At 35.2% G+C, this 15,176-nt stretch overlaps 2 protein-coding genes across 4 annotated transcripts; both read left to right on the top strand.

The window, feature by feature from the left end:
- The first annotated feature begins 2,951 nt into the window (after nt 1-2,951).
- Nucleotides 2,952-6,109, top strand: LOC125190489 (uncharacterized). 3 transcript variants are annotated; one of them, XM_089058514.1, is made up of 7 exons: nt 2,952-3,220; nt 3,309-3,435; nt 4,241-4,354; nt 4,997-5,195; nt 5,277-5,322; nt 5,410-5,485; nt 5,696-6,109. In XM_089058514.1, the coding sequence occupies exons 1-7, from the start codon at nt 3,164-3,166 to the stop codon at nt 5,923-5,925; spliced, it is 849 nt and encodes a 282-aa protein (XP_088914640.1). In that variant the 5' UTR covers nt 2,952-3,163; the 3' UTR covers nt 5,926-6,109. The 3 variants fall into 3 exon arrangements, with proteins under 3 accessions (XP_088914640.1, XP_088914641.1, XP_088914639.1); XM_089058515.1 differs by having other exon boundaries at nt 2,953-3,220; nt 4,241-4,279; nt 5,651-6,109; XM_089058513.1 differs by having other exon boundaries at nt 2,956-3,220; nt 5,651-6,109.
- A 3,334-nt stretch (nt 6,110-9,443) lies between these two features.
- On the top strand, nt 9,444-13,159 carry LOC148926720 (zinc finger BED domain-containing protein DAYSLEEPER-like). Its single transcript, XM_089059413.1, has 2 exons — nt 9,444-9,672; nt 10,868-13,159. The coding sequence occupies exon 2, from the start codon at nt 10,899-10,901 to the stop codon at nt 12,999-13,001; it is 2,103 nt and encodes a 700-aa protein (XP_088915539.1). The 5' UTR covers nt 9,444-9,672; nt 10,868-10,898; the 3' UTR covers nt 13,002-13,159.
- Nucleotides 13,160-15,176: the final 2,017 nt, after the last annotated feature.

The raw sequence follows: 15,176 nt of genomic DNA, 5'->3' as shown, positions 1-15,176 counted from the left end.
GAAATGTCGTGAATTATGTCCCCACGACCCTAGGAATTATGGCAAATAAAAAGAAAAAAAATAGTCAATAATTACATAGAACTACTTATATTAGTTTGCTTAGTTACTTTATTTTTATTGCTAACCACTGAATCGCAGTTGTATATCATTGTGATAGATTGCTTTCTTATTTAAATTCAGTTGTAGAATATCAGTGTGCTTAGTTACATGTTTATTATTGCTTAATTAGTAGTTTAAAATTGCTTATCAGTGGTCTGTATTTCGAATTCGTCAATAATATTCTAACCAAAATTATTAATCGCATATTGCATGACATTTTATACTGTATTGGTTTTTACTAATGTTCTTTCACATACTATCAATACAATTCGACCACCCATTAATCTAGTTTACTACGACTTTGCTTCATCTTGCTCTATGATTACTTGTATTAGAAGGTGTTAGATATTTCTTATATCATATTGCTTGGTTACATTTATTTTGTTGCTTGCTTCTTCTTTCCGAATTGCTTAACATATATAACATGTCAATTTGTAATTAATTCTATTCGACTAGTGCTTGATGTACTTTCATAATCCACATTAAATTCATGTTACACAATGCTTGGTTTGTAAGTTTATTTTGCTTGCCTACGTTGTAGCATTTGCGCTTGGTTTGCAAATCATTACTACTTATTTTGCTTGCCTATATTAAAGTGTTACATATTATTCTATGCATGTTATTATGCAAAAGGCACAACCAAAAAAATTATTCTAAAGGCACCAATGACTACACCAAAACAAACCAATATCCCTAACAAATTCAAAACAGAACAAAGTTATTGTCATTTTTCTAAAACAAAATCATTGACCATTCAAGATTTGGGATACTCTGCCGCCATATTTTCAACATCAACGGGTCCCTTCTTTCGTGCTTCTTCAGAGTGGCTTGTTGCTGGCTTGTTGCTGTCCTCGTCATGTAATCCACGAACTTGTTTTCACTACTATAAACCATAGCTGTGAGAAATTTTTCAAGGAGCAACTAGAATGACTTGGACGACTTGTTAGTAATGTCGCACTTCCATTCATTAACTGTAGTCCCATATACGTCTCCATATGTCGCATAGTGAACACTCCACAATCGTTGGTAATGCCTTTTGTTTTCCACTTGAATTCAAGGTGTTCAAGTATAGCTTTTCTTAGCATCCGTCCATAGCTCACACACTTGTTGTGCTCCAAAAACTTTATAAAAAAGGTTGTCTGCAAGCAAGAAAAAAAAAGGTTAACTCAACATGCAAATTGCAATATGCATTTTCATCTTAATTTTTTTTGCGTGGCGCATACCAGTTTTTCAACCACAATGTCATATCTAGTTGCAAGAAGCTTCCACTATGTGTGCTGTCAAGCAAGCACACCGCACCAGATTTACAAATTGTACTAAATTTATTGCCAACCAAGCAAAAAACATAACAGAACAAAGCAAATACTAAGGCTCAATCAAGCGTAAGTTTGTTGGAGCAATTACTACGGCTCGATCAAGCAAACAATATATTAAAACCAAGCAATTACTACAATTCTATCAAGCAAACAATATAATAGCACCCAGCTTGATCAAACAATTACACGGCTCGATCAAGCAATTACTAAGGCTCAACCAAGCAAACAATATAATAGAGCCAAACAATTACTAAGGCTCAACCAAGCAAAAAACATAATAGAACAAATCAATTACTAAGGCTCAATCAAGCGTCTTAAGTTTGTTGGAGCAATTACTACGGCTCGATCAAGCAAACAATATATTAGAACTAAGCAATTACTACAACTCTATCAAACAAACAATATAATAGCACCCACCTTGATCAACCAATTACACGGCTCGATCAAGCAATTACAAAGCAATTACTAAGGCTCAACCAAGCAAACAATATAATAGAGCCAAGCAATTACTAAGGCTCGATCAAGCATAATTAGTTTGTAGGAACCATACCCAACAACAACTTGAAGTTTCAAAACAAGAGACATATATCCGATAAGAAACCATACCAGACGAGATTCGCAGCACAAGAATCTGACCCGATACCTAAATGTAACAATCCTTTTATCAAGCAATTTCAAAGACATAACAAGCAAAAACCGAGTAATACAAATGCAATCCAGAAAGTGATTAATTATACATCAATTATAGATTCTAAAATAAGCAACCACAAACAAAGCAAATACTAGGTATAAACAAGCAATTTTGAATACATTAATATGCAAACCAGCAACAGTCCGTTCTGGCAACTAGCAATTAACGTGGCTATAGAAGTAACAACCAATCAACTGAATCAATAAACAAACATAATTTTGGAGGCATGGTGGTGAATTCGAACATTTTGATTGCTTAAGCAGTCTGAAAATAAGGAATATAACAACAATCAATACTCAATAAAACCTAAATAATATCTAAGCAATCAGACTAAGCAATAATCAATCGGAAATTGAACAAAAGGATCATTCGCAGGCAGCAATGTCGGACGACGAATTTCACGCGACGGATAAAAACAACGCAGAGCTTCACCGCGGTGGAAGTCAATGATGTGGAGAGAGAAAGGTCGATTGGGGAGAGAGAATGGTCGATTCAGTTTTCAAGTTAGTGGGAGAGAGTTATTGCGGAGTGGATACCGGGATTTTCCATTCCCGTATCAGTTTTAGTTTCAGCTAAAAGACAGAATTACCCTTGTAAGCAACAATTTGTGAATAACCAAGCAATCCGTACTCTATTCTTATAATTCAATCTCAAGCATCTATATTGGAGATCGGATGGCTATAGATAGTGTTATATTGTCACTTTAATTAAGGTGGCACTACAGTGTGCCCCTAGATAGTAGTCCACATTTACTTTATTAAAACAAAGTTGTGATATAAAATAAAATAATTTGAAATTAAACCAAGCACTAACTGGTATGCACATGAGTATTAAATAAAAACTTGTAAATCTCTACTGTACTTAAACTAGTGGCGCCTTTCCTGAAATCGCCAGTCTCCTGTCTTTGCCAGTCGTCCTTTCCCGTTCACGTTCACGTTCACGATGACCCTTTAATTTTTAGGGCTTGAACCGCACATGCCGTTGGACCACGTTCTTCGCCGCTGTTGTGCCCTAGTCGACCTTTTAGGGGCTATTCTATTTGATTTTGATCAAGGACATGGACCTCAAGCTGTTCAAGCTAGACATAGATGAGCTCATACATGAATTCACTCAGGTATTTCATTTTAATCAACAAACAACAAATTGTTCCTCCTTTTTGCGGCTATAATGATTACCTTGCTCCTTTGGTAATTGGTGTGCAGTGTGAATCGAGTGCTTTTGCTGAATTCAAAAGAGTGTGGCTTTCAAGGAGGTTTTCCTACATATTCGAGGCTGCCCCTTCCACTAATCAAGGTCTCTTTATGCAGTCGCTCTTTGCACATTCCATTAGTAAGTTATCTCCTCTATCTCTTGTTTTTCATATTTCTACTGTTGATCTTGTGAAGTTGTAAAATGTGTCTCTATCTCAAAATTGCTGATAAGAATGATGGTCGAATGACATTGGTGATTTTCGAATGGATAGTAATGTTACATGAATAGGAATGATACGAATGATCCTTATAGTAATGTTACAAATTTGTAAAATTCTCTAACAACTCTCCACAATTCTCAAGCGCCTCCCAATTCTCTCTTCACAGATTTTACAAAAGACCATCTTCCTCTATTGTTACATTTGAGTGTATAAGGATCTGGTTTACAACTAATTAAATGCTTCTCTTAAACTAACAAACTTATTGCTTAATAATCTAATGAATCTTTTATTAGCTTTATTACATTTCTTTGCTGCCGCCTTCTTATTCTCTTTCTTTGATGTTAGTATGCTGCTATCAGACTTGGCTTAAAACTTGTTTTTATCTGATCATAGGTTTTATGCACTCATAATACCATTACACCAAAGAGAATTTCAAGTCAGGAACCGAGGCATTGCATCATTCTAGATGTATAAATGCCAAAATGTGTTTTTATTGCTCACATTCTGTAAGAAATGAGTGAAATTGGAAAGCTCTAAGGCTAATCTCACTTTATTTGGTGGGAGCCCTGCTAGGTTTGTATGTTTAAAAAGGTTTCCATTCTCTTGATGCATATGCATGCCATAATTTTCTGCGCGAATTACTATTTATTGATCAAGTAAATCCTTGTTTTCATTTTTATGTCTCCTGTTGTAACTATAGAACTGGTGTTCTGCTGATTGCAGGCTACATGGTTTCAGCTGATTCTTTCTTCAACAAATTAGGTGGGCTATATTGCTTGTACTGCCTATTTGAGACCCAGTTGTTCAAGCCGCCTTATAAAATTTATTTGTCTTTGGGTGAGTATTATGGTGTGGTTATGCCTTTTGGGTTATAGATTTGGTGTGGAATTTTACAATATCTTGTAATCTATACTTGAAAAGTTGTGCTACATGGCAGCTGACAGTTGTTAAATTTTACTATCATTTTACATGTTTCTTCCCTGCTTTGTAGAATATTTATGGCTGGAACCATTAGTAACTTTGAATTATGTTTTTGTCTTCGTTACCTTCTTACTGTTAATGTATATCCAACGGTCCTTAAAAAGCACAACCGTAGATGACATGCAAGTACATATTCTTGAAATTTTAGACATAACGAGCACATTTTGCTGGTTGCTGGAATGTATATGTCATTGTTTCTGCTGAGACTGGATGACTTCCTACTAGTCTTTATTCATTGTCTAAAGACTGACACTGTCCATGAGAAAAAGAGAGGGCTTGTAGTTGGTTTCATTTTAACTAGGACTAGACATTTTGCATTTCCGAATTATGTGAGCTTTATGTTGTTTTGGAATACTTTGTTATCATATACTCTGTGGGGAAGATAATAGATGAAAACTTCTGAATTCTTATTCCCCGGACCTTTATAATTTGAGCAGCAACGAAGTCCTATTGTGTTCTCTTCCAAGCAAGCCCCCTTACCTTAATTTTCTTTGATAGGAGAGTTGAAACAGCTCAAGAATCTTGTAATTGAAGCAAAAGCTGTTGGTGTGAATGTAGTTGCTGCCCTAGTGAAGGGTATGCTGGAGAGGAACATGTTTCTTTTCGGATTTGTAGGTGTAGACGAAGGCTCTCCAGCAGAAAGAGTTAATGAAGTAACGGGTGAACATAATGCCCGTATTCAAGCAGCATATAAGATGTAAGCTTCTGTGTTTTCTTCTATCACCAGTAATTCACCACTTGGTTGGCTTACCTGAAGGGTGCAATTTTTACTCATTAGGTTATTTGCTAACTCCCGGCTCGAGCACTTCATCCACATGGACTTGGTGAGTTCTCCACTTACCTTTATATTTGCATAATTAACTAAACTCTCTCTCTTATGATTACTCTCTGTGTTTAAATCTTTCCACTAGGGCACTGAGCTTGACGTTGATCTGTTCAAGAAAAGATCGTCCGAGTATGCAGCCGCTAAGGAGCTTGCCATCAAAGGTACTTTTAATATGTTCCCAAGATTCCATTTGTCCCGCCTTATTGACTTGCATCCACACGTCTCCAGAGAATTAGATTACAACATGTGATATCAACTGCTTTCCTGAATGCATATCTCGTTTCCCACCTTGTAATACGAGTTGTAATATCTTTGTCCTGTTGAAGAGGCTAGCCAAGTGGTTGATGTGGAAAACATAAAGCACATTGCAGAAAACCAGAGATTGATAGGCGATGTGGTTGAGCAGACTGCTGCTGATTGGAATTCCCAAAAGGAGACATTGTATCGACAAACGGGGTTCAGTGCTCCCCAGCAGGAAGAGGGAGGAAACAACAAGAAACGGAAAGAAGCTTGCGACAACCTTGCAACGCAGGAGGATGATGAGGACTCGGAAGACCCTGATGATTTCTGCAGAGAATTGGAGGAAAGTTTGCTTTCTTAGCCATTGCAATAGGACGATTAAGGAATTTCCAATAAGGAATATACACCGGAGTAATTTTTTTAAATTCTTAGTAGTCTTTGTGTAGATTAAGAAGCGACCCAAATTCTTAGTACTACTATGTACAGTATCATTTGTTGAAATGTTTCTAAATATCCAAATCCAATTCAAGTATTTGTTCCACAAATTTTAATCATCAAATATAAGTTTTCTGTATATGGAGATTTCACAAATTCAAACCCAGTCATTGAATTTTCTTTCTCAAAATAAATACTAATTTCTTGAGTTTTCCCCTGCATATAACTGGTTATACAAACCTTGCAGCTGAGTAACTATACACGAAGAATGACATGCATCAACATTTTTTATTTGGATTTTTTGATAAATAATGGCATGTGTTTCTATCAAATATAGACATATGTTTAATAGAATGAACTACTACATAAATAGTTCCTAAACGTTAACGTTTTTGCACTTCAATAATCCATGGACTTTATAATTAGAGTGAACTACAAAACTGGTCCATGGACTATGGATTTATCTCGTCCATAGTCCCTGCACTTTAAAAATATCGCCAGATATCCTTGGACTAAGGGTTTATCTCGAAAATGGTTATTTTTCATTGTTTTCGGTCGAAAATACCCTTTTGGGGGGTTTTAGAGGGTTTGGGCAATTTGGTCTTTTTACACTTTTAACATTTTAAATCTGATATTATTTTAATTATGTACTAAATCTGATATTATTTTAAAATTATCAATCTTCTTCCCTTTGTCATCATTCACTTTGTTTCTTTATTTCAATATTAGATTTAATTTTATAAAATTAAATTTTAAATTTTAATTTTTAAATATCAATACATTTTTTTAATCAAAACTATTAATTCATGGACACTATAAATATTGATAGAAACTATTAATTTTTGTTATTTAATATAATATCCAGTTGAATTTAAGAAGTACAGAAAAATAATATTAATCATGATGAAAAAATAAGAGCTATTGTATGCCTTCATTCAGTTGTTATAATTGCTTGTGATTGAATATTATGAAGTTGACTAAAAATTTGATCATATTAAAAATTTTATATAGGAGTATTTTTGTTGAAATTTTCTAGTAAATTTTTATTGTTTTCAAATTAATAAACGAAAATTACATTAGCCTTACATTAGATACATATAAATTTTAGAATAAATCGTGTTATATAATCTATGTATGATTAAAGCTATTAAATATTGATTAAAGGCGTTGCCATACCTTATTGATTAAATATTAGACACTATCAAATATTGATTATGACTATTAATTTTTGTTATTTAATCATTTTTATAATTAAAAAAAATTATTGATATTTAAAATTTAAAATTTTGTAAAATTAAATCTAATATTGAAATAAAGAAACAAAGTGAAAGATGAGAAGAATGATAATTTTAAAATAATATCATATTTAGTACTCCCTCCGTTCCATAGTAGTAGAGTCATTTTGCCATTTTGGTACGTTCCATAGTAGTAGAGTCATTTCCTTTTTTGGTAAAAGTCAACACATTTCATCCCACATACTTTACTCTTTCTTACTTTATTCTCTCTACTTTTTTCATTTCCTACTTTATTCTTCATTACTTAACTCACCTAACACAACTTTTTCTTAATCTCTGTGACGAAAAGAAATGTCTTCACTACTATAGAACGAAAGGAGTACATAACTGAAATAATATAAGATTTAAAATATTAAAAGTGTAAAAAGACCAAATTGCCCAAACCCATCAAAAGGGTATTTTCGACCAAAACAGTGAAAAAGACTATTTTCGAGATAAACCCGTAGTCCAGGGATGTCTGTCGATATTTTTAAAATTCAGGGACTATGGACGAGATAAACCCATAATTCAGGGACCATATTTGTAGTTCACTCTTAAAATTATTCTGGTAGATCACTTGACTATGTAATTGCATATACTTTTCTTTATTCATCCCAAATTTCCTCCGAAAATGCCCTCGGACATGGAGAACATATTTTAACTTTCATAAAAATGGGGATACTTAGGTACTAGGTATGATATTTCCTCTATATCTCTCTCTAGTAATGTGTATGATATTTTTTTATAGTTTGAATGTCTGAAATGATATTTTTTTCACTTCACTTTTTCAATTATTTTATGTCAAATCATTTTTCTTTCTCTTAAACTTTAAGAAATTAAAAAAAATAAAATAACTATGAAATTATTAAAAATATTAATTATCAAAATGACTTGTAGCTAAATTTAATCTTTGATTGTGGTTCGTTTATTTTTTCAAGTGGTTCGATTATTTTTTTTAATAAGTACATAAATTATGAATTTAATTTAGCTAGAAGTTATTTAGATGATTAAATTTATAATTTTAATTTTTAGAATTAATAATATATTTAAGAATTTTTCTATTTAAATTTTTTTACTTTCTAAAAATTTAAGTGAGCAAAAGAGGATTTGACATAAAATGATAAGAAGTGAAATAATTATTTTCAGACACTCAAACAGAGAGAGGGAGGGGGAGGGAGAGAGAGAGAGCCAATACCAAGGTATTCCATTTTTCCATTTTTATGAATGTCCAAAGATGTCATCCATACTTTTGGGGCATTTTCAGTGGAAATTTGGGATGAATAGTGAAAAATACCACGTGTGTGATTACATCTTAGTCAGAGATCTATCAGAATATTTTTAAATTCCAGGGACTATTGGTGTATGAACCTTAAAATTTTGAGACTATTTATGTCTATTTGTGTGATTCACTCTTTTTAATAGATTTTTAAGGAGTATGTGAGATCTATTTCACCAACTTTTATTATTAATGGAGTACTATTTAACTACATATGACCCCATTGAAAATAAGTCTAGTAGGAGGGAAATTAAAAAATAAAAATGTGCTTAGAAAACAAAATTGTGCAACTAAGCGCCCCATGTACGTGTGTCGTGCATGTGTCCTCATTGCACTGCACCCAAGTCTAGTGCAAAAAATGCACGATTTTTTAGCCCTTAATGCCAAATGCTAAATGTGAAACTACTAATCAACAAAAAATGAAAAAATAATTGAGTTAACAGTTAGCAAAACCGTAGCTTGACCTATGATTTAACTCCAATAAATCGTTTAATTCAAATAATTGAGTTAGGTCACTTTTAAAAAAAAAATCAAGAAATCAAATCATAGTCCATCCTAGGGCATGGACCAATAGTTTAAAGTTTCCCCTTCAAATAAATGTCACCCACCTCATATGGGCTATATGAATGTTTCAAAATTTCACCTCCCAAAAGAGAATCATCCAAATTGTAGGCCCCCGCAATCAAAACTTTATTTCCAAAATTAAAAATCCCTAAGTAGTGGGCTACACGCACTGAAGGTGGGCTGTGTGGTCACACAATTAAAAATAGTCATACGACGTGAAGTATAATGAGAATAAATAAAAACATAAGAAAATTAAGTTTTGTATCGAAACACGCAGTAACACACGCACCAAACGAATTAGATGGACTTGTAAGTCCATATCCCAATCTGTTTAATATTTTCGCCCTATCCCAACAATAATAAACCTTATCACATATTAGCCGACCCCAAAAACTAGGTCCAATTGCAAGCCCAATTCTCTTTCTCTCTCCTCCCCTTCCTTCTCTCTGCTTCCCAAACCCTAGATCTGTTCGCCGGAAATCGCCCCTCCGCCTCCGATTCGGCCGAACAACCCCAATTTTCGTCTGGGGATTCGATTCGGAAACTCCTCTTTTCGCTGGTATGATAATTTTTGTGTTTTGGTTTTTTCTCACCCTGAATTCGATCATTTTTTTGAAGTTGACCTTTTAAATATTGTATCGGGTTAGTTTGTGATTTTTTGCTAAATTCTCTCTCTTTTCTTCTTCCTGTTATTCGTTGTTTATGATTCTCTTAATTTTGAGGTTTATGAATAATTCTGGGCTTGTCTGTTTCATTTTGTCTATCGATCTGCAGGAAATATCACTACTTTGTTGTAGCTATATTCTGTTTTAGAGTTGATTTATACTATATGTTATGTTCCTGATTGGATCTGGCCTTTTTTTGATGATGCTCTTTGAGCCCCATGTGTTTTTGAAGAGTTAGATCTGCTGAACTCGTGATTTTGGTGGTTTACTTGTTTTGTACTAGTACATGTTTTGTCTTTTGTGTGATGAGGTTATTTAGATAAATATTGATACTTGTTGTAGTTACTTTAAATAGAGGAGGGCATATCTCATAACTCGTTGTTTGGTTGTCTGAATGGGCCTGTGGGACCTTGTGAACTTATAGCTACATGTTATAGAACAATGTATTTGTAGAATATAGGCTAAAAAGCTGGATTTTTGCTTAAGCCAAGGCCCACTTGTAATCTTGAATATCCGGGCCTCGTGGCTCGAGCCTGAAATTTTTTGAGGACCTTGTGAACTTATTGCTACTGCTACATGTTATAGAACAATTTATTTGAAGAATATAGGCTAAAAAGCTGGATTTTTAAGCCAAGGCCCACTTGTAATCTTAAATATCCAGGCCTCGCAGCTCGAGCCTGAGAATTTTTGAGGACCCAATTTATATGGTTAAATCTATTCTGGAATTAGGACCAGACCTTTACATTAGTTGTAATTGTATTCCTGACCTTATTCCAATGTTTTCGAGAAATGATAAGAGATAGTAACATTATATTCAAATGACACGCATTAGTGCTTTTCAAAAACGTATTGTTTTACTCTTTGATGTGCTGGGACTGGGAGTACTATTTCATGAAAACTCTATAGTTAAAATGCAGTTTCTCTTCATTCTCTTTGCTAGAATGTCACTATATCTTACTCCATATGAAAAGTAACACTAATCATGGATGATCTTTCACAACATCACAGCCTCATTAACACATTGTAATTGTTTATGATTCCAGGAGGATGATTAAGATACTGATTTTTGGGTCATCTTTGGTTTTGCAGGAACATTTAAATCATATAGCATTCTCTTAAGATGGAGGTGGAAAGCCCTAATCAAATAATGAATAATGAACTTGTCCCAGTTGAAGATACCCAGTCCATGGAGACAGAGATGCAGCTCGACCTTTTAGAGCCTGAAGCCAACCATTTGGTAGAGCTGACACCGAGCATTGTTGAGGCGCACCCTACTAAACGTAGGAAAAAGAAGTCGGTTGTCTGGGAACATTTCACTATCGAAACAGTATCTGCTGGTTGTAGGAGGGCATACTGTAAGCAATGCAAACAGTCATTTGCCTACAGCACAGGGAATAAGGTTGCTGGTACGAGCCATCTCAAGCGTCACATTGCAAAGGGGACTTGTCCAGTGGTACTGCGTAACCAGGAGAGAAATAACCAGTCCACCCCTTACAGCGCCCCTCCAAAGATGAGCTCCTTTACTGATACGCCGAAGCGACGCTATCGGACGGCTTCTGTGCCATACCTTTCCTTTGATGCTGATCGATGCAGACATGAGATTGCTAGGATGATTATCATGCATGACTACCCACTCCACATGGTTGAACACCCTGGTTTCATGGCATTTGTTCAGAATTTGCAGCCTCGATTTGATATGGTGAGCTTCAATACTGTACAGGGAGACTGTGTGGCTACTTATCTCCGTGAAAAAGCTAACATCCAGCGTGTGATTGAGGGGGTACCTGGACGGATTTGCCTTACACTGGATTTATGGCCTTCGTCCAGAACTGTCGGATACATGTTTGTAAGTGGACAGTTCATCGACAGTGAGTGGAAGATGCACCGGAAACTTCTCAATGTGATCATGGAGCCTTATCCGGAATCAGCTACTGCTTTCAGCCATTCTGTTGCTGCTTGCCTGTCTGATTGGAATATGGATGGCAAGTTATTTTCTGTAACCATTAATCAACCATTAAATGACGCTGCCACAGACAATATGAGAGCTCTGCTATCTGTAAAGAACCCGTTGGTGCTTGACGGCCAATTGTTGGTTGGAAATTGCCTTGCTCGTTCGTTGAGCAAGATTTTCGAAGATGCAGTAATTTCTGTGGATGGCCTTGTCAAGATGGTAAGAGACAGTGTCAAGTATGTGAAGACGTCTGAATCACGTGAGGAGAAGTTCATCGAGCTCAAACAGCAACTTCAAGTGCCTAGCTCCAAGACTCTTGCTATCGATGACCAAACTCGATGGAACACGACTTACGAAATGCTGCTGGCTGCGTGGGAATTGAAGGAAGTATTCTCTTGTCTCGATACTATGGACCCTGATTACAAGGACACCCCAACAGAAGAGAATTGGAAGCAAGTGGAGATACTCTGCACTTACTTGAAACCCCTCTTCGACACAGCTAATCTTCTGACAACAGCAGGTTCTCCAACAACGAACACCTTCTTCCATGAAGCGTGGAAGATTCAGTTGGAACTGGCGCGTGCCGCGTCCAGCGAAGATCCATTTGTTAGTACTCTGACAAAGTCTATGCAAGAGAACTTTGACAAATACTGGAAGAGCAGCTGTTTCATTCTGGCAATTGCTGTGGTCATGGATCCACGGTTCAAGCTTAAACTCGTGGAGTTCAGCTTCTCGAAAATATATGGCGACGATTCTGCCTCGTATGTGAAGATCGTTGATGACGGGATCCACGAGCTGTTCCATGAATACATAGCTCTCCCCCTGCCTCTGACTCCTGCTTACGCGGAGGTGGTGAATGGCCAATCTGCGAAGCCCGAGGATCCTCAAGGAATAGGAAGCAACGGTCTAGGATTGACAGATTTCGACGTTTACATTATGGAGACAACGAGCCAGCTTTCCAAGTCGGAGCTGGACCAGTATCTGCAGGAGTCGTTGTTGCCACGTGTCCACGAATTTGACGTGGTGGGGTGGTGGAAGGTGAACAGGATGAAGTATCCAACGCTCTCGAAGATGGCATGTGATATACTGTCGATTCCAGTTTGTACGGTGCCAGCGGCGTCTGTGTTCGACACTGTAAGGAAGGAAATGGATAGCTACAGGTGCTCGTTGAGGCCGGAGACGGTGGAGGCCCTCATCTGCGCCAAGGATTGGCTTCAGACGGAGACCATTGAGGCTCCGGTAGCACCGGTGAAGGTGGAAGTTCCAATTTAGTGTAGTGGTGCTATAGGTAGAGGTGCTATTTTTCTTGGATTGTTGAATTGAATGATTCTATCACTGTTCAAAACTTATTTTGTACAATACCTCAAAACATTCGTAGATTGATTATTGTATTGTTATAATTTTATGTAGGAATGAATGTGATTTGAGTAGTTGTATGCGGCGGTTTTGTGAAACTGAAACCTGAGAATCAATAATTTTATGATGGAGCATAACAGAAAGTAAGTTTAATTCTTGTTAAGTCCGTAATTTTTTTTAAAATATATAATTTTATCATAATTTTGACATTTTTTTTATAGTGATACTGGCACTTAATATCATGAACTTTGAAATTGACAAATAATATCACAAACTTTACCCGAGTTTGTTATTTCCCACAATTGAAAAAATTTCTATTATATGGAGTAATAGATTGGAGAACAAATTAGGAGGATGTGATTTAAGAAAAACTATTCTAGAAGATTGAAAATCGTGAAACTCTCAAAGTTGTTGTCGATAAATTACGAAAAAAATCCGTATCATGATTTTATTTGCCGGTTTTTTTTTCTTTGGAGGGAAATAACAAACTTGAGATATAGTTCGTGATATTATTTGCCTATTTCAAAGTTCGTGGGAAAACCTAACTTTTTAAAAGTTCCATGATATTAGGTATCAATAACTCTTTTTTATAAATTTTTTAATTCATTCAATATGGAGGAAAATTGGAAAATTATGTAATAGAGATCAATATTCATGATTTTTTGCAAATTTATTTATCACTCACAAAAACCATTGATTCAATGAATAAAAATTGGATAAAGTATTTTGGCTTCTAAATCATAGTATCTACATAATTTCCTCCAAATCCACATCAATGGGGTTATGGGGATAATTGAGAAAAAAATTACTATGATACAATTGACTATTTTTTAAAAGTTGTGGGAATGACCAAGCTTCTTTGTTTTTATGATCGTTTAATCTTAAAAAAATTATTAGAGTTTAATTTGTTTGGAATTTTGAATTAATTAAATTTCAGAAATCTATTAGTATAATAAAGTGCTGATCAAAGTATTTTGCAAAATGAAAATCTGAATTATTTCGAAATACTACGAAAGGGATATATTCATTTCATTACACTAAATATTACTCCACTTAAACATAACACAAATCACATCCATTCATTTTGTCAATCTAACGGTTTATTTGCACTCCAATTGTAATTACTCCCTCCGTCCCCAGATAAGTGACCTACTTCTTTTGGGCACGAGATTTAAGGAATGGTATTTAAGTAAGTTAAAGTGGAGAGAGTAAAGTATGAGAGAGGGAAAAGTAGAGGAGAGAAGAGAGAATAAAGTAGGTGGAAAATAAAGTAAGAGAGATGACTTTTTGCTAAAAATGGAAATAGGTCACTTATAGTGGGACACCCCAAAAAGGAATACAAGTCACTTATCTTGGGACGGAGGGAGTAGTTTATTCATTATAATAATTAGAAAATGGTAAGAAAGGTAGAAACTAAATGCAGTAGTTATTCAATTTCCATGATTCATGCAAAAATTTATTTCTGCAGATTTGTTTGTTCGTCAATATCACACAATTAGGGAATACGATTCTGAAGCCCTGCGCCGACTTTAGGATTGAAGTTTTTCGTCAGTTGTAGTATTAGGTCGTCCATAATTATGGAGGAGTACTATGCGGTTCACCACGATGGAAGAAGGTAGTTAATGTAAATCTATAGACACCGTGATTTTGAAGCTCTACGCCAACTTTTAGATTGAAGTGTTTCTAGTATTTGTTCTTCATCACCGGTTTCAGTTTGAGTATTAGGTCGTTTTTAATTCTGCAATATCTTCCGGTGTTATCAACGATGGAAGAAAGTAATTAATTTTTGTATAGGGATGCTACCAGTCAGTGATGTACGCGTAAATGCAAATAATGTACCACCCGAATGGTAAATAATGTACGCGTAATGTGTAATAATGCACAGTCCAAATGGTAAATAATGTATGCATTATGTTTAATAATGTACAACCCGAATGGTGAATAATGTATGTATTTCACGAAATAATGTACCAGTAATTGCGTTTAATGTACATGTTTAACCGTGAATAATGTACAGATATAGTAATAAACATTATATAGTAATATAAGTTTTACTGTTTTGAATTAATAATCAACTCCTAAATTCACGAT

The sequence above is a fragment of the Salvia hispanica genome, chromosome 5 (assembly GCF_029641045.1).
Source record: "Salvia hispanica isolate PSC_SH4W2 chromosome 5, Shi_PSC_v1, whole genome shotgun sequence".
NCBI classification, from domain to species: domain Eukaryota; kingdom Viridiplantae; phylum Streptophyta; class Magnoliopsida; order Lamiales; family Lamiaceae; genus Salvia; species Salvia hispanica.
This window is presented reverse-complemented; position numbering and strand designations above follow the sequence as displayed.

What these genes read in the sequence shown, in the direction of transcription:
- LOC125190489 (XM_089058513.1), top strand. Translation starts at nt 3,164, where the DNA reads ATGGACCTCAAGCTGTTCAAGCTAGACATAGATGAGCTCATACATGAA. An exon ending in ATTCAAGCAGCATATAAGAT is followed by an intron (nt 5,196 to 5,276) that starts GTAAGCTTCTGT and finishes TTTACTCATTAG; the next exon opens with GTTATTTGCTAACTCCCGGC. An exon ending in ACTTCATCCACATGGACTTG is followed by an intron (nt 5,323 to 5,409) that starts GTGAGTTCTCCA and finishes TCTTTCCACTAG; the next exon opens with GGCACTGAGCTTGACGTTGA.
- LOC148926720 (XM_089059413.1), top strand. Translation starts at nt 10,899, where the DNA reads ATGGAGGTGGAAAGCCCTAATCAAATAATGAATAATGAACTTGTCCCA.